This window comes from Marmota marmota, unplaced genomic scaffold (genome assembly GCF_001458135.2).
Source record: "Marmota marmota marmota unplaced genomic scaffold, marMar, whole genome shotgun sequence".
NCBI classification, from domain to species: Eukaryota; Metazoa; Chordata; class Mammalia; order Rodentia; family Sciuridae; genus Marmota; species Marmota marmota.
Genome location: NW_026000316.1, coordinates 1,355,441 through 1,375,271, shown reverse-complemented (window position 1 = coordinate 1,375,271; position 19,831 = coordinate 1,355,441). Strand labels below are relative to the sequence as shown.

The 19,831-nt window shown below is 39.7% G+C and overlaps 1 protein-coding gene across 1 annotated transcript; it reads left to right on the top strand.

Annotated features, from left to right (window-relative positions):
• Positions 1 to 5,677: 5,677 nt before the first annotated feature.
• Arl13a (ADP ribosylation factor like GTPase 13A) lies at positions 5,678 to 17,782 on the top strand. Its single transcript, XM_015502296.2, has 8 exons — positions 5,678 to 5,736; positions 6,107 to 6,177; positions 12,255 to 12,504; positions 13,327 to 13,432; positions 14,141 to 14,328; positions 14,958 to 15,084; positions 15,172 to 15,352; positions 17,751 to 17,782. Exons 1-8 carry the CDS (start codon positions 5,678 to 5,680, stop codon positions 17,780 to 17,782), a joined length of 1,014 nt encoding a protein of 337 aa, XP_015357782.2.
• The last annotated feature ends 2,049 nt before the right edge of the window (positions 17,783 to 19,831 follow it).

The following is a 19,831-nucleotide window of genomic DNA, read 5'->3' as shown; positions in this document are numbered from 1 at the left end:
CAGAGAGAGAAGAGGGGAGGGGAGGGGAGGGGAGGGGGGATAGTAGAGGATAGGAAAGGCAGCAGAACACAACAGACACTAGTATGGCAATATGTAAATCAATGGATGTGTAACTGATGTGATTCTGCAATCTGTAAAAGGGGTAAAAATGGGAGTTCATAACTCGCTTGAATCAAAGTGTGAAATATCAAGAACTATGTAATGTTTTGAACAACCAACAATAAAAAATTTAAAAAAAGAAAAATATCTGTTAACATGGAAATGTGGTCACAATGTATTACATGAAAAAATGATTGTGAAATAGTAATAAATAAATAAATAAATATAAGGGCTGGGATTGTGGCTCAGCGGTAGAGTGCTCGCCTAGTACATGGGAGGCCCTGGGTTCAGTCCTCAGCACTGCATAAAAAAATGAATTAAACAAAGGTATTATGTCCAACTACAACTAAAAAAATTAATATTAAAAAATTAAAAATAAATAAATATAACAGGACTAGAAAAGAACATAACAGGAATAGAAGGGGAAAGAAAAATGAGATGGGTCAGAGAAGTCTTCTTTGAGGAAGAGACTGAAAAGTTGAGTACTGAAAAATGAAAAGGAGCCACTAAAGTGAAGGATGGCAGGGGAAATCTAAGGCAAAGAACAAGGAGAATAGAAGGAGTAGGATATAAGGATGCCTCAAGGAAAGATTATGTAGTTGTTCACATCCTACAAGCTGAGTTGAGGCTGGAATTGAAAGGACATGGGGAGAGACAGGAACAAAGAGGAGGAGCTGGCAAGGTGGGAAGGTACAAATCTGCCAGGAATTTTCAGAGTATGAAGAGAACTTTGGAATTTATTGAAAAATCTAGGAAAGGTTTAAAGGTTTTCTTTCTTTTTTTCCCCTTCCCCAGCACTGGGGATTGAACCCAAGAGCACTTTTATGTAGCTCTGAGCTACATCCCCAGCCATTTTTGTTTTAATTATTTTGTAGCTGTAGATGAACAGATGCCTTTTGTTTATTTTTATGCAGTGCTAAGGATCGAACCCAGTGCCTCACATGTGCTAGGTAAGCATTCTGCCACTGAGCCAGAGCCCCAACCCTGTCTCTGTCCCCGTCCCCAGCCATTTTTGTTTTTCATTTTGAAGAAAAGTTGCACTAAGTTGCCAAGGCTGGCTTCAAACTTGCAATCCCCCTGCCTCAGTCTACAGAGGCACTGGGATTACCAGCATGTGCCACCACACCTGGCACAGGTGAGGTTTCTAAACTTAGAGTGCTATGTTCTATGTTGGCTCATTTAAATACTCTGCCACTTATTCGATGGGACATTATATGGGAAGGGGCACAAATGGAAGTGCAGGCTACCACAGAAGTACAAGGAAGAGGTGATGGGAGCTTGCAGGTAGGTAGGAGCCATGGATGGTTTCTAATTTCTATTTTTATATTTCACAACAATCAAAATGCACAATTGTTCACAACACTGGAACAAAATAAATAATAATCTTCCTTACCCCCTCTTTGCTTTCCTACCTCTACCACTCAAAATAATGAATATAACATCCTGATTTTGTGAAATCATACTTCTCTATCCTCATATAAACATAAACATGTATGTATGTTTATAGATTGAAATGGTTAATTTTGTATTTGTGAAGAAATAATTGTTTCATAATAATGAAATAGAAAATAAACTGTCAGTCAGTCGTGGTAGCACACACCTGTAATCCCAGCAGTTCAGGAGGCTGAGGCAGGAAGACTACAAGTTTGAGGCCAGCTCAGCAACTTAACAAGGCCCTAAGCACGTTAAGGAGACCCAGTCTATAAGAATTTAAAAATTGTTTTTAGTTATAGATGGACACAATATCTTTATTTTGTTTGTTTTGATGTGGTGCTAAGGATCAAACCCAGTGCCTCACACGTGTAAGGCAAGTACTTTGCCACTGAGCTATAACCCAAACCCCTCTAAATACAATTTTTAAAAAGAGCTGGGGTTGTGGCTCAATGGTAGAGTGCTTACCTTGCACATGTGAGGCACTGGATTCAATACTCAGCACCACATAAAAATAAATAAACAAAATAAAGATATCGTGTCCATGTATAACTAAAAAATATTTTTTAAAAAAAGGGCTGGGGTTGTAGCCCAGTGGTTTAGCATCCCTGAGTTTAATCCCCAATATATAAAAAAAAGAAAGAAAGAAATTAACTGTCAAAAATTCCTAGCAGAATTGGTCAACAAAAAACTAAATGGCCAGTACATCAGAGACATATAGGTACTGTGAGAGGCAGTGCCACTAGGTTGGTGGTAATTATGAGGTAGTAATAAAGGAATCTGAAAAAAAAGTTCAAAAGAAAAATAGCTTTATTTTCAAAGGGTCATGAAAGAACTCTAATGGGCAACTCAGGCTGGTTTGAAAGCGAAGTGACATACCTGGGTCAAATCAGTAGAAGATCCCACAACCAATGCCCTAGGACAAAACTGGACCTATTTAGAGAACTGCTGACACATATTTATCCTCCTCTAATATTTCACTGCTTCAAAGGTAGAATTTATTCCTGATGACATTTAACAGTAAACAATTATGGTTATTCTTACTAATTTTATCTCCACTAATTATAAAGATAATCAATGAGGGGCTGGGGCTACAGCTCAGTGGAAGAGCATTTGCCTTGCACCTGTGAGGCACTGGGTTCGATCCTCAGCACCACATAAAAATAAATAAAGATATTGTACCAACTACAACTAAAAAAAGCTAAAAAAAAGATAATCAATGATATTAAATACTACAATAAATATCCATCTGGTTAGGTAGAATTTTATCCTAAGCCTGCTATTCACTGATACTCATGCTATCCAATATAATACTAGTCAGTTGGTAAGAAGTAAATGATCCTAGTTATTACTAACATTTTACCTTATGTGAGGTCAAATCAGTTTTGGACTGGTCTCAGTCACGACTCCTCATTCATCTTCCTCAATGTTAACTTTTCCTTCAAAAGTCTAAATAGCATATGAGAATCCTTTGTACTATATTTTTAATTTTTCTGTAAGCATTCTAAAAAATAAAGTTTTTTAAGTTCACTAAAAAAGAATACATAATGATATAGTTTAGACCGAAGAGATAGAGAGGACCAAATCATAGGCAGTTTCTCTGGTACCTCAGGGCTTCTCACTCACACAGCCTGTCAGACCTTTTACCTAGTACACAGTCTTTGAAGCCAGACTGCCTAGGTTTTGATTTTGGCTTCACAATTTTCTAGCTGTTGGCAAACTACTTAACCTTTTCTCTTAAATGTAAGAATGACAGACCAGGTGTAGTGGTACACACCTGTAACTCCAGCACACCTATAACCCCTGCTGCTTGGGAGTCTAAAGCAAGAGGATCATTCAAGGCCAGCCCGGGCAATTTAGAGTGACCCTGTCTCAAAATAAAAAACGTTTTAAAAAAAGGCTGGGGATGTGACTTATTAGTAGCATGCCTGTCTAGCATGTGTGAGGCCCTGGTCTAAATCCCCAGTCCTGCCCCCCACCAAAAAAGAATGTCAGTCCCAACTTTTTTTGTGGTCACAAGGATTAAATGACATAATACGCATAAAGTACTGAAATGAATGATGTCACACAGCAACTTCCACATAAGTATTTGTAAAATGAATAAAGTTATTATTAATTATCTATAGTCACACAAGTTAAGAAGATATGAGCATGGTTGCTAAGAATCAGGTAGTGGTTGCCATAGATATACCAGAACCTCGACAGCCATTATTAGGACATTGCCTACCCTTTAGAAGTGGACAAGTGGGCTGTTACTCTGTCAAAAAGGCTAGAAAGCTCAATGAACCTTTTCATTACTCCTCATACCTTATGTTTCTCATCCAAAAAGGAGCAACTACTCATTACAGAAGTAATTAACCACCTCAAGGTAAGTAAACTATAATGTCAATCTCCTTTTACAGATGAGAAATCTGAAAACAGTAGTTTCAATGTAGGTGATACACAGGAGAGGCACTAGAAATAAAAGATAGGATCAGTTATCACTAGTTCAATTGTTTTCCCACTTGGTTATACTACTGACTCTCTGTTCTAAAGGAAGAACTTCTGTGATGCCTATTTGATTCTTCTTAGTGGCACTGACAAATACACAGAGCCAGGGTTCAAGCTCGGATGCTCTGCCAATGATCAGAATAGACATGAAGCTGTTACTGGGCCTTGCTTGTCTCAAGGGGAGATAGCTATCATGGAACCCAGACAATTAGACTCTGGTGTTTCAAGCTTCAGGTCTTATCAGCTTCATCAGCAAAACTGGAATAAGGCCGGTTTTGATCACTAGCCGTATATAAGGTTTCCCTTTTGTATGGCATAAGCCAGAGCCATACTCCAGGAGTGTTTATGGAAGCTGAATGATTTCCTACAGAGAGAGCTGTGCTCTAAGAAATGCTATGAAATGTGACTATTTAGGAATGGCAATTCTCCAAAAGAGTGGATGACTGGATGACTCTGCAAAACACTGCTAAGTTATCCATTAATAAGCTGGCACATAAACGCTCATCAGATAGCAAAAGCCCATCTAAGTATCAACTGAAGTATTTTCCTAAGCCAACCAGGCCTTCCTCCAATTCTGAACTCCAATATAATTAACTACTAGGGAAATGTAAACCAAAACTACAAGGAGCCAGATGCAGTGGTACATACCTGTAAACCCAGTTATTGGGAGGTGAGGGAGTACGGAAGCAGAAGGATTCCAAATTCGAAGCCAGCCTGGGCAACTTATTGAGACCCTGTCTCAAAATTAAATAAAAATATGACTCAGGAGGCTGAGACAGGAGGGTCACAAATACAAGGCCAGCCTCAGCAACTTAGTGAGACTCTATCTCAAAATAAAAAAAAAATAAAATAAAAATGGAGAGTTGTTACTGAGAACAGATTTCCCAACAGGTCCTTCTTTAAATCTAACCTGATTTCTCTCCAAGATATAGTCCTACTCCCTTCCCAAGGTAGAATAAATATTACTAACAAATAGGGACAAACTAGTTGAAGGGATAGACCACACCACCTGTGTCTATGTGGGTTGATTTAATAACAAGCCACTAGCTGGGCGTGGTGGCACATGCCTGTAATCCCAGAAGCTCAGGAGGCTGAGGGAGGAGGATCGCTAGTTCAAAGCCAGCCTCAGCAAAAGTGAGGCACTGCCAGGGTTGTGGCTCAGTGGTACAGTGCATGCCTGGCATGGGTGAGGTGCTGGGTTTGATCCTCAGCACACATAAAAATAAATAAACAAAGGAATTGTCTCCAACTACAACTAACTAACTAACTAAATAAATGAATAAATAAAGGGAGGCCCTAAGCAACTCAGTGAGACCCTGTCTCTTAAATAAAATACAAAATAGGGCTGGGAAGGTGGCTCAGTGGTCAAATGCCCGAGTTTAATCCCAGGTGCTGTCCCCCACCCCAAAAAAGCCACTTCATTTTGTTGGAAAATATATATCAGCACAAGAGCTGTCACTGGAGTTAAGGATAACCTGTTTCTCTATGACATTTATAGACAAAGTTGGACAGAATAAAGTAATGAAATTATAACAGTCCCAGGATTTCTATTTACCAGCACCTGTATAGTTGTAAGTTGATTTAGGTTCAAGTGTTAATAATGGGCCTGAGTTCTCATATACTTTCTTCTCTTAATATTCAAGAACCAAGTTGAATCATGTTCCGGCTACTGACCTCTTGCTGGTCCCGGCTAAAACCAACTGAAGAGAAACGAAGGTAATGTTACAATTATTTTTCTAAACCCATTCTACCACCTCCTCCCATGTATTTGCCCACAATCCCTCAAGGGACAAATCATTGTAATATATTTGGGAAATGACTGAGTAGTAGCTACATGATGGGGAACAGGGCTGAGGGAGGAAGGCTGTTCTACAAGGTAAGTTAATTAAGAAAGAAGAGCATCCTTGGAGGCTTTGGGGAGGGGCTCACATAGCACCTTCTACCACTTTAGCTGGGCTTTTTATGTTACATGCATTGGGACTACTACATATCCTCAAACACTAAGGAAGACTAGAATTCTAGTATCTTTCGCTGAACAATTAACAGTGTTTTATGGGTTTGGCTAATTTCTCTTTTCTATTTCCAGGAATGCAACTGTCATTATCATTGGCTTGGAAAACTCAGGCAAAACCGTTCTTGTGGAGGCCTTTCAAAGATGTGAGAAACTAAGAGCATTAGATACTGGTGTAGGTCTTCCAGAGTCCAGTGAAATAGTCATTCCATCCTAGTCTTATTTCCTAGTCCTTAATTTCCCTCTTTTGAAGGATAAACACCTCCCAAAACACACACACACACAACACCCTTCAGTGTTACCAGCCTGTTTTTAAATTTTTTGTTTTAATTAGTTATACATGACAGTAGAATGCACTTATATACTTTGATATATCATACATAGATGGGATATAAGTTCTCATTTTTCTGAGTATACATATTATAGAATCACATCAGTCATACAGTCATACATACATAAAGTAATAATGTCTGTTTCATTCTACTATCTTTCTTATCCCCACATACCCTTCCTTCCCCTTCTTTCACTTCCCTCTACCTAATCAAGATAACACTATTCTTTTTTTTGCATTTCTTAATACATATATATACCACAATTTTGTATCTGTTTGTATATACCGTATGTTGACACCCAATTAAAGTCTTCATACATGTACTTTGTATAATAATGTCCATCACATTCCACCATCCTTACTAATCCCCTGCCCCCTCCCTTTCACTCCCACCCCCTCTTCCCTATCTAGAATTCACCTATTCCTCCCATACTCTCCCTCCCAATCCCACTATGAGTCAACCTCCTTATATCAGAGAAAACATTCGGCATTTATTTTTTTGGGGATTGACTGACTTCACTTAGCATTATCTTCTCCAACGCCATCCATTTACCTGCAAATGCCATGATTTTGTTCTTTTTTAATGCTGAGTAAAATTCCATTGTGTATATATACCACATTTTTTATCTATTCATCCACTGAAGGACATCTAGGTTGGCTCCACAGTTTAGCAATTGTGAATTGTGCTGCTATAAACATTGATGTGGCTGTGTCCCTGTAGTATGCTGTTTTTAAGTCCTTTGTGTATAGTCCGAGGAGAGGGATAACTGGGTCAAATGGTGGTTCCATACCCAGTTTTCCAAGGAATCTCCGTATTTCAGCCTGTTTATGTAATATCTGTCATGCATTCCCTTTGTAAGATGTCCTAATTGAAAGTCTTCTCATATTGTCAATATAAATTAACTGAAACTATGTAAAGCATTGCAGTCAATTATGAAGGAGAGCATGTTTGAAATGGTGTCTAGTTCCAGAACTCAATTAAAGTGGAATTTGGTCTAGATAAGAGACAAGTGTGGATGATAAAGAAGTTTAATAACATGAAACCCTTGGTGACAGCTAATATAGAAAGTTGGAGCTTCAGAACTGTCAATTTGGAGATGTGCAAGTTTAATACCATATCTCTAGTTTAATACCTTGACATTTCAAGAAGCACTTACACAGAATTTCAGGAAGCTACTATACTAGTTGTGAAGACCCAGCTAACTGCTAGTCAATCACTCAAAGAGGCCAGTACTGTGTCTGGCTTAGGACATCCTCAATGTTCACTGAATAAATGAAGGGGTATGATGACATGGCTGAGTTTTATCTAAACTGGCAGCCCTAAGCTGACTCTTCTGCCACTGGCCAATTTGAAGCCCCTAAACTATATATAGCAGCAACTTTCTGGCTGATCTTCCTATCTCCAGCCTCCCCACCCCCAGTTAACATGAGGAATTATACAAAACTCTGATCATGCTTTCCTGCACAAAACTGCTCAATGCCTCCCCGTTGTCTTCAAAACAAAACTTACATTCCTTAGCAGTACACAAAGCCTTTCATGGTTTGGTCCCCAACTCCTCCTTCAGCTTCATTTCCCATTCTCCCCATGTATGTCCTCTGATAAAATCAATACAGATGCTTTGCCATCCTCTGTCACCACAGCACTCTAAGTCACAGGACTGCATTTTCTGTACCTGCTGCCCACCTCTTAGAATTTCATTCCCTCCGTTATCTATCTGCTTAATCAAACACCTCAAGTCACAGTGGAAGCTTGAACACAGGAAAGCCTTCTCTAATCCCCAGTTCCTCACTCCCACTTTATCCTAAGCATCCCTGTAGCATGCATTTGTAACACATCCCTGTTCAACTCCAAGTCCATACCCTAGACTGTGATCCCTTTGAGGAGACGTAATGGATCTCGTCTTCTCTATCTTTAGTGCCTTCACTAAAGTGAAGTATCTTCAGGAGGGTACTCAATACATATTTGTGGAATTAATGTATTCCCCCATTACACCATTCCCAAGACTACATTTATCATCTTATCTTTTTTAATGTTTTTTTTTATTTGTTGATAGACCTTTACTTTAATGTGGTACTGAAAATCGAACCCAGTGCCTCACACATGCTGGGCAAGTGTGCTTTCACTAAGCCACAGCCCCAGTCCCCCATCTTATATCTTCTTCCCCTGCACCAACAGCAGCTCCAAGCACCACATTTTAGCCAATGGTTCCCTGCCTCCCTGCTCAGTAAAGGCAACAAACTTGATTCCTTGCTTCTTAATTCTGATAGGCAAACATTATAAGAAAATCAGCGGCAGCAGGAAAGTCAAGAAGCCAGGATAGACCACCATATTACTGATAAAACTGGGGTTAATTTTCTAGAGCTCCAACTCAGCTTCATGTCTAGATTCCCATTCAGTTTGGGTGGGACCTGGGAATCTACTTTAAGAACTCTCCAGGTGTTACTGATGGTCAGCCAGCTTTTGGGAAGTACTCATCTGAAATTAGCCCTATGTAATTAGTCTATGAGAATAGTGTCTGTTTTCCACTATAATTCCTAGAGAAAAATGCCTGAAGTCTATTTATTGTTACTGCATAACTTGCCTTGTGCTCAGTGAATGACTTGGGACTAATTCACAAATGTATTGGTTTATAGTGGTGACTTCATTCTCAGAAGAGTTTTTAATGAGCACTGATATCACATTCTGAGGCATATCTCATGTTACTCTGTTCACACAGGACCACCAGAGTCAATGCAGTAGGTTATTCTGTACCCCAAATTGAGTAGGTCACCTCCCCTACTCCTGCAAATGTTTTTAGGATGATTGCCAAGAACAGACAATTGCCTAGAAGGAAATTCCAGTCTACAAGTAGTAATTTGTGTGAACATTTAGAGACATCAGCTATAAAATATTGTGGTACACTTTTTTGGGGGGTGGGTACCGGGGATTGAACCCACGGGCGCTTAACCACTGAGCCACATCCCCAGTTCTTTTATATATTTTTATTTAGAGACAAGTCCTCGCTAAGTTGCTGAGGCTGGCTTTGAACTCATAATCCTCTGGCTTCAGCCTCCAGAGACACTGGGATGACAAGTGTGTGCCACCGACCCTGGCAAGATATGATTATTGATGACGCCATTCACTGTAACTATTTTTTTCTGACATGGTCGTATGGGGTAAGAAACTTGAGCATGAGCACAAAAAGGTGCCCTAAATAACAACATATGGACCAGTGCCTCTCAAAACTGGCTATATGTTTTAATTACCTAGAATTAGAATTTAATTACATAGAATCATACAAATGATTATTTAAAAAAAAAACACAAAAAAACCCATGATGTTTAAGCACCACCCCAGATCTATGAAATCAAACTATCAGAGAATGAGGCCTAGCTTCACAAGTTTCCACAGGTAGCCTGATGTGGTTGTGCATGTGTATAATCCCAGTGACTTGGGAGGCTAAGGCAGGAGGTTTGCAAGTTTGAGACCAGCCTTGCAACCAAGTGAGACCCTGTCTCAAAATTAAAAAACAAAAGTGTTGGGGATATAGTTTAGTAGTAAAGCCCCTAAACTATATATAGCAGAGGTAATCATGAACAACGAATACTAAGAGCCTATGACCAGAATCACCTAGGAAGCCTTCAAACCTCTGACTAAGCACCTGCAGGCCCAGATACTTTGGTCTGGGGCAGGTTATGAAATCCGTAACTTAATAACTTTCTCCAGATGATACTGAGATACATCAGGCATGAGTTTCATGGCTCTCTAGAGCAGTGGTTTTTCTGCTCTTATGTGCAGAAGAATCACCTGGGGATTTTGTTAATTATAAGGAGTTTATTACGTATACAAATGATTGGATCCCAAACCTAGAGATTCTGAATCATTTGGCCCAGGTTAGGAGCTAACAATCATGCCCATGCAACTCTGAAGTAGACAATCCCCCAACCATGCTTTATGAAACACTGTCAGGAATGAGAGCCAGTACTTTTCCTTGGGGTGTTTATGAATTAATAGAGGAAATAAGAGAAATGCAAGTTGTAAGGGAACTTATGGCATCTTAGGGTTCATCAACAATAGATTGTTACTGAAGGAATTAGCAAGATTTCAAGTAGAAGGAAAAAAATAGGAAAAACTTTTTTTTTAATTCTGACATGGGAAAAATAGCATAAAGCTCATCAAGGTACAGGAATCAAGATTTTAAAATTACCTTCCGAGTTTTTAACCTATTCACTTATTAAGTAGTCTAATACACACATACCAAATGTCATATCAAAGTTGTGACTGAAAATTGTTATCTGAGAGCTATAATGAAAAAGATCACTGACTTATAAAATAGGTTTTATAAAATCAGATTAAAATGTAATGATAATATACATATAAACATATATACTCATAAAAGTGTGGAATCATACATTTCTAAAGATCTAAAAGCATATTACTAACTACTCAGCTTAATGACTCATTTTGGCAATCCTGTGGAGAATGTCACAGACAGATCTGAGGCTATAAGAAGTTATTGATTCTGGTCTTAGTACTCCCAGGTGTGGGTGTCAAGAATCAATAAAAGCATTTTCCTACTAACATGAGCAGAGAGCTAGGCCAGAACTAACAGTTCAGCAGACTGAAATTCATATAAAGGCTGTTTGGGTTGTTTTTTGTTTTGGTACCGGGTACTGAACTCAGGGGCAGTTGACCACTGAGCCACATCCCCATGCCTATTTTGTATTTTATTTAGAGACAGGATTTCACTGAGTTGCTTAGGGCCTCGCTAAATTTCTGTGCCTGGCTTTGAACTCAAGATCTTCTATCTCAGCCTCCCAAGCAGCTGGGATTGCAGGCGTGAGCCACCACACCTGGCTAGGGCTGTTGTTTTAAACTGAATTTCTATGGATGCTGAATGAAGTATGGAGTTCTGTATGAGATTTTATGTACTGGACGTGGCTTTTAAAGAGGGAAATGTGCCCAAGTCTGTCATGGTTTCTTGGAAGAGATAATGTGTGACAAGACTTCATACCTTCATCCATAGAAACAGCCACTATAAACACTTAAGCGAATACATACGGTGTAACCCACGGTTTAACAGGTAATAGGCAAGCACAGAAATAGATGAAGGACCAGTCCAGACAATGTGTTGAGAGAGTTGAGAGGTGAGCAGACCAGAGAAGGCTCTTAAGTTGGGCCTAAAGAAAGGGGGGCAGAGAGAAGGACCTCCTGTTGGTTCATTCATTCATCAAATTCTTTCAACAAATATTTAGTGAGTACCTGTGTGCCAGCCGTCGTGCTGAGCATCATGAATCTAATAGCGAACAAAATTAAAAGGGCTACCTTTCCTGTTGTAGTTTAGTTGATAAGTAAACCATCAAATTAATAATACTGTGATATATGTGATGAAAGGCACATTATCCATACTGGGGATGGTGGTGTAAAGCAAATTTTTCTGCAACAAACAAGATCTAATTGATTTTTTTTAAACATAGGCATTATCCAAACATATAGTAGTAGAAGAGTATTCTAAGCTGAGGGAATGGCATCCTGTGAAGGCCAAGGAAAGAGAGAGCATGGCATGTGTGTCAAGTGGGGAAAGTGTGAGCAAAGGAGCAGAGAGAGGAACAGACTGGATGGGAGCCAGAGACATTGTGACCACCAACCATATTAGAGTGCAGGAGACAGGCCTGGCAGGCTATCTGCATTCTATCCTGGGAGCAAAGGGTTATTCACTGCAGGTTACTAAGCCAGGAAGGGGTGGCACAGGCAAAGTGATGGTTTGAAAAGATGCATCCACCAGAATGAGCAGGGTGACAGGATTTTTCAGTAACATTTTTCAGAGTAGGATCTAGTCAAAATTCAACAAATTGTCTGACCTAATATTTCCCTGATTTGTGGTTGCTTCTCCCCTCTGCCCCTGTATCCAGTACTTCCCAGCAGGATAAACAATGATGTGAAATCAGAACTGACTACACTCCTGCTAGATGAGTATGAAGTGGCCATCTATGACCTAAATGGAGATCTGAAGGGCCAAGAAAAATGGCCAAACTACTATGCTCAAGCACAAGGGCTTGTTTTTGTCGTGGATTCCAGTGATGTAGAACGTATGCAGGAAGCAAAGAACATCTTAACACGTCTAATGTCTGACAAAAGAGTGGCAGGGAAACCCATCTTACTGTAAGATTCTGCTTTTATGCCCTATTTCTCTTTCCCAGTTTTTACCTTAAGAGAAGTCTAGAGATAAAAGGCTGGGCAGTCCCTTTGTCACACCTTGCTAGATCTCATCTTCACTTAGACTCAGTGAGGTGGAGTGGCCCAGTCCTCTGTTTTCAAGAGCCACATTCTACTACACACTGCCACATGGAATACATTACTGGTTTGTGTAAAGGTAATTCTGAAGATATTTATCAAAGAAAAATAGAAGTGATATCTGGATCACCCACCCCCAAACCTGGACTCTTCCTCAACTCTTTCCAACTTTGCTTCTCATATTTTCTGGTTTCATTGTCTGATCCTGAAACCTCATGGTACAAGAAAACAACCACTAATGACTAGCTCCCCTATCAACTTGCTCAAGAGTTATATAACTCGCACTTATTTCAGGGTGATAATTTAGGTGACCAGTCAATCTTCACCCCTAACAACTCCTTTTTCATTCCTCATTAGCAAGCCCAAATAGAACATGAATAGAGTTTGAATGAAGATGTAAAAATGCTAAGTCCATTCATATCCCAGTTAGCAACTGTAGTTAAAAGTTTGATGGCATGAAGTAGGAGAAATGAGAAATGAGCCCTGTGGATTACTTTGGATTCAAATTATTTGTAGCATTATTTCCTCCACTGAGAGCTGGCTAGAAAATTTTCTGTCTCATTAGATGTCTTTAAACCCAATTCCTGGATATGTAATAGTTATACAAGATTAGTTCTCCTCTTACTGTTTGCCTCTATTTTGGTTTCACTCTTTCTCTCTTCTTTCCTCCCTCTATATGTTCTATTCTAGCCTGGCTAACAAACAAGACAAAAAGGATGCCCTCTTGCCTTGTGATATTATCGAATACCTACTTCTGGAAAGGCTAGTGAATGAGAATAAGTCCAAGTGCAGAGTGGTAAGTGTTAACCTCTTCCTTCCCTCTTCCTCTATAATCTGTCTGATAAAGTCTAGGCCATTTCATAATCAGCCTCATATGTTGGATTTGGGGCAAAGCCACTCCCTGACAGGCAACATCTATAGTGATGATTTCTAATTTGATAGTGGTAACAAATATTGCATTTTACCTTCAAAACAGTTGAAAGTTTAATATCCCCATTTTATAGATAAGAAAACTAAGGCTGCCAGGCGTGGTGGCACACACTTGTGTTCCCAGCGGCTCAAGAGGTTGAGACAGGAAGATCAAGAATTCACAGTCAACCTTGGCAACTTAGTGAGGCCCTAAGCAACTCAGTGAGACCCTGTCACTAAATAAAAATATAGAAAAAAGGCTGGGCATGTGGCTCAGTGGTTAAGTACCCTGGGTTCAATCCCTAGTACCAAAAAACAAATCAAAAAAATGCTAAGGCTTAAACAAAGATCGGAAGTGACTCGCTCCAAGTCACACATCCAAGATACCCCAACCACTTTGTTAAAGGACTTCAGCTTTTGTGTCTTCCATTTACTTTTTCAAATGTGAATGCTGGGTGTCTCATAGGGAGTCTAGAGTCTCTCCAGACACAGCACAGCTTATATGTACCTCTGCTATTTAGATGAGTGATTGGTTTTAAGGCCCCAGGGGTCCCAGGCTCCAAGTCTCAGACCTTCTCTTCTTTTTTTGTCACAGGAGCCATGTTCAGCCATCAAAAACCTCCAAAGGAGGAACCATCATCCCATAATTGAAGGGCTGCGCTGGCTACTAGCTGCCATTGGAGATAAATATGAAGAGCTGTATATTAGCCAACAACCACCCACTTTGAGCTTTCCAACCTCCAAGAGTACCAGAGGCTCTGGAGAAAGATGCTCATCAGATAGGTAATGAACTGCCTCCATTAGATTTATTCCACTAGATTTACTGATAGAAGCAGGAGTCAATCTTCAACATGAGCAGGGAGTTCTGAGAGATAGGTTATGGGAAGTACTAAGCAAGTCTCTCAAGATCACATGGGCCAAGTGGGGCTAGGGCAGTGCCCACCAACACTCCAAAAAGTCGGGTACACACCACCCCTGGCACAACTTGAGTGGTCACGCCAGAGGGAAAAGTTGCATAAAGGTAAAGTCCATATATCCGCATTACAGCTTTTCCAAAACAGGGCTTGTTCTGTTCTCTGGCTTGCCATGTGGAGGAGAAAAGGAACATTAGCATCAGTTAAGGAGTCTAGTGGTATTATTCAATGAATGTATGTCATGGAGCTATTCCACATTTCTGCTTTCAGTTATCTGATCCTCCTAATGAGGAGTAAAGACAGCATAGAGATATTAAAAAGAGAAAACAAAAAGAAAAAGGTGATGATCAAGATTTTCAGGAATAAAAGGCCTAAATGTCCTCTTGCTCTGTTGTCACTTTCATTGCCCAAAGGCATATGGGAGAAATGGGGTAGTAGCTACATTAGATGTTTGTGTGTCTGTTTCTACTACTGCTTTGTTCTTTCAAATTTCCTCAGCTTCTCTACCAGAATAGTAATGTCCAAAGAAAAAAGACAGAATTTCGAGAAAAGACAGCATTTTGAGAAAAGACAGCATTTTGGACAACGCTCCATGGAAGCTAGGCCTCTAAAACCAATTCTACAGGTAAATGGCTCTTTGTTACTACCCAGGGACAATTCTTGAATTCTTTGAGCACCAACTGACTTTCCCCCCCATGTTCTTGCTGTACAGAAAGATGGCCTAAGATTAAGGCCTAAAAAGAATATATCAGTGACATTTGCTTTAGATGAACCCATGGAGGAAGGTGAATGTTCTGGGGGAAATGGAGCACAGAACATTACTGAGCCTCACTACAACCGAAGCAATAACTTACAGACTCCAGCTCCATATGTTGATGATGATCTTTTTGAAGGTAATATTGAACCAGTGACTAAAGAAAAGGGCTTCCCTTTCCCTCACAATTTCAACAATATTACTCCTATTTTGAGGCTGAAATCCTTTTCTCACACCATGGTTGATGACTAGACTAAGTATAGGGAGAATGCTTGGGGATCACCACCTAAAAGCCCAGTATGATACCCTAGCATTGTTTGACATATGATCTTTGGATGGCCATAGGGATATCTTAAAGGTTGACTCTCAATGGTGGAAATATAATTGGTAAAATCTTTATGGAGGATAGTTTGACCATTTCCCATCTTCCTTCAATATATATACCAAGGAATTTTTAAAATGTGGAAGCCTAGCCTGGTGCCATGGTGCACACCTATAACCCCAGGAGTTCTGGAAGCTAAGGCAGGAGGATCTCGAGTTCAAAGCCAGCTTCAGCAATCTAGCAAGGCATTAAACAACTCAGTGAGACCCCGTCTCTAAATAAAATACAAAATAGACCTGGGGATGTGGCTCAGTGGTCGAGTACCCCCAAGTTCAATCCCCAGTACCTCCCACAAAAAAAAATGTAGAAGCCCTTTGATCCCAATAGTCTCATTTCTTCAGCTACATCCAAAGATAATTACGTAAGTGCCCCCCACCAAAAAGAAAGTATGCTCAAGGATGTTAAATGACAGCATTGTGTACAACAGCTAAAGGTTGGAAATAAACTACGTGTCCAACAATGGGAAATTGCTAAATAAATTAGGATACCTCCACATAATTAAATGCTATTAAAAATGTGACATGGAAAGTTTTCCACAACCTGACATTTTGGGAAAACAGCATTATTTATATTGAATAGAATATTGAATAGATTAGAATACATAGTATGACGTGTGTGTGTGTGTGTGTGTGTGTGTGTGGAGAGAGAAAGAGACAGAGACAGAGAGAGGTAGGTAACACCAAAAATGAGCAGTGATTTTTCTCTAGGGATAAGGTACTGGGTGACATTAACAAGTCTTTGGATTTGCGTTTTATTCAAAATTTTCTTTTTTATAAGCAGATATAATCCCTCCCAATACAATAAAGACATTTGAAAAACAAAAAGCTGTAAGGGCTTAAAGGCTCACTGTTATTAATGGCCACTCCTTATTTTTCCTTGGGACTAGTCTTCAAAACTGTCAACTGTCAATCTTACAATGTCACCTCAGTTCTGAAAGGAATCTAGCCCTTCAGGATACCCAGAAGTCCAGGGACCTGGACTTAGCTAGAGCCAATAAGCCAAAGACACGGATAAAGGGGAAAGGATGAGAATTAAGTAGAAGGAATCTAGGGCTGGGGTTGTGGCTCAGCAGTAGAGCACTCACCTAGCGCCTCCAAGGCCCTGGATTCAATCCTCAGGACCAAGTAAAAGTAAATAATTAAAAACAAAGGTGTATAAGTAAAATAAATAAATATTTTTAAAAGTAGAAAGAATCTAAAAAAGAGAAGGGATATCTTTCTAGATTATCAGCAACTATCCCTAAATCTTTGTCCAATATTGAAATCCCTTTTCATTTCTATAACCTCAGAACCTACTGTAAAAAAGAAAATGGATACCTGGGAGATGTTACAAAAAAATTCCTGGGGAAAAACCCTTGGTTCCTGTGTTAGTACTTCTTAAATGAAGGGCAGAGGGGAGAGAGTAGGAGAAAGCATGAGGCTGAGGCAGAGGGGGGCACCTCATGGGTTGCAGTGAACACCCCCCTGGAAACTGGCTTGCACCCTCCTACCCTTAAGTGTTCAGGGAAGGAAAGAAAACCTGACACTTGGCTTTACTTGCAGTGACTGACCTTTTCTTTTATTAGGCTTTTAAAGGACTATTAAAAAAGAGAAAAACAGAGGGAAATCCAAAGAAACATCTCAATATACTTCCCTCACCAAACGGATTCATCACCAGAACCAGCAGGAACACTCAGGTTTTTTTAAACTTCTATTTGATAATATCAGTCCACCATGCACAAGTCCACCTACTCTAACATCACATCCTTGAGAACCACCATTATACCTGTACGTCTGTATTATACTCAGCAAATTAATCCTACACCCACTAAGAGGCTCAAGAAGTTAGGGGGTGTCCATTTGAGAAGGAACACCAACTTGGCAAAGAAGAACAGAGACTTTACATCTTTCATACCCAGATGCTCCTACTGAAGCTTCAGGCAAGATGTCGTGGGTGACTAACTGAAATAGATTGTCAGAAGTACAGGGTTACTTTAGAATCACATTTTTTCCTTTAAGGTTCTTGAACGTCAAGGGGATGGCAAAATAAATAGAATCTTTTTGTTGAGAATTATGCTCTACTGAATCATTTTAAGTCACACCTCCAAGAAAACAACTTGGTTTTCAAGTGCTAGCCACTGTCTGATAAGCCCAACATTTCTTTGCTGTCTCTTCAGGGACAGCAACTGATGCCTCTCCTACCAACTAAATGAATTCAACCCTGTATCCCAAGGGTGGTGGTGGTAGTAGTTTTTACTATTATTTCTATCATTACTTTCATTATGAGTACCATAGCCACCATTTATTGAGTACCTTCTCGATGTCAGTCACACTACACTAAGTGTGAATACACACTATACTAAGTGTGGATATCTGGGAAAAGCCCTTGGTTCCTGTATTAGTACTCCTTAAATGAAGGACAGAGGGGAGAGAATAGGAGAAAGTGTGAGGCTGGGACAGAGGGTGGTCTTCTTCCAGGACTTTTAGGGCCTAACCCCCCCCCACCCCATCAGAGGTACCTAAAGCACTAAGTGCTAAGCACTTCACATTGATTATCTTATTGATTATCTTTGGAGGTAGGCATTACACTTGACTGCATTTTACAGATGAGGAAACTGTAAAAAGTAGAGCGAGGAATTGAATCCAGACCTGTCTGACTTTAGAGCAACTTCAGGTCAGAAAGATTTACTTATGCCTTTCTTAACCTCCCTTCAAAGAGAGAAATCTATAGAGCTGGGGATGTAGCTCTGGAGTAGAGAACTCTGCCTAGCATGTGTTTGAGGCTCTGGGTTTGATCCCCAGTACTGGGGGGAAAAAGAAAGCTATAACCAAGAAAAAATGCTGAAGTATATCTATGCCCATGTCAGAAAAATTATGTTAATACCAATAAGAGCAGCAATAGCAGACATGGTTGATTGAGCACTTCCATTTTTCCAGGGCTAAGTGCTTTACATATATTATTGTCTTTCATCCTCATAAGCAGATGAAGTTACATAATTATCACCTTACAGAGGTAGAAACTGATGTTAAGAAAGTTTAGATAATTACCCATGGCACCCACTAGGAGGCACCAGAATTGATTTTCAAACCAAGGTCTGACTCTATAACACAGTCTTAGCTCTACTCTATACCATTTTACAAAGCAATAAAAACCAACTAATCCATAATTGTTTGAGGGACAGAAATCTGACACAGAAAGATCCATCTTACAACCTTACTTGGAAGATCTGACACTGTTTAATGCTGCATCATTTGCTCTTATCTCCAAGGGTCTCTGATTGGCTTTGTGCTCAGCTTATTAGTCATGGAGCTGAGAGGAACATTTTAGAATCTCTAGTTCAATCCCGTTGTTATACAGATGAAAAGCTTAGGGTATAGACAGGTTAAGTGACATGCCCAAAATGATAGTTGGTCACTGGCAAAGCTATTCAAAAATCCCCCCATCCTGTCCCAAAATACTATATCCATGAGTCTTAGGCTGAGAAGCCTACCTACCTACTTTCTCTAGTTTTCCTGATAAATGTCACTGGAGAATTCTGCTGATAAACATTCTCACCAAGGGAAGCAAACACTTCTACTGAAGAATAATTCTGGGACTGGAGATGTAGCTCAATGGTATGGCATGTGCAAAGTCCTGGGTTCCATCTCCAGCACTGCCAAAACAAAAACAAAACCACATGCCTGGATTAAAGCTTTTAAATTACTTTTAAAAGTAAAAACAGCTTTCTAATGATCTGACCAAGATCTTCCACTAAATGATAGTGTTGGTAGCTAATATTTACCAAGTTACTAAGATGTGCCAGAGGCTATCTAGACATTTTTATATGAACTGTCTCCTTTAAACTTTTTTTTTTTGGGGGGGGTGGTGCTGGGGATTGAACCCAGGGCCTTGAGCGTGTGAAGCAAGCACTCTACCATCTGAGCTATATCCCCACACTCTCCCCTTAAACTTAAAAACAGGCCTCTGAAGGAGTTGCCATTATTTCTGCCTGGGATTTGGAAAGTACATTAATAGCCTATAGCAGCAAAATTCAGATTCATTCAAAAAGTTTTCTTATTTTGAATCAACATGTACTGGTTGTATAGAGATTATTCTTTTAAGTAACTTTTTAAGACTATAGATTGTGTGTAGGAAATTTTGGTTGATACCTAGGCATACATATATCGCATAAAGGGAAGTACACCAATATGATGAAATTCAGTTTTGTTAGAGGTCTTCAACCTAAATTCTCTACACTGCCCATATTCATAGGGAACA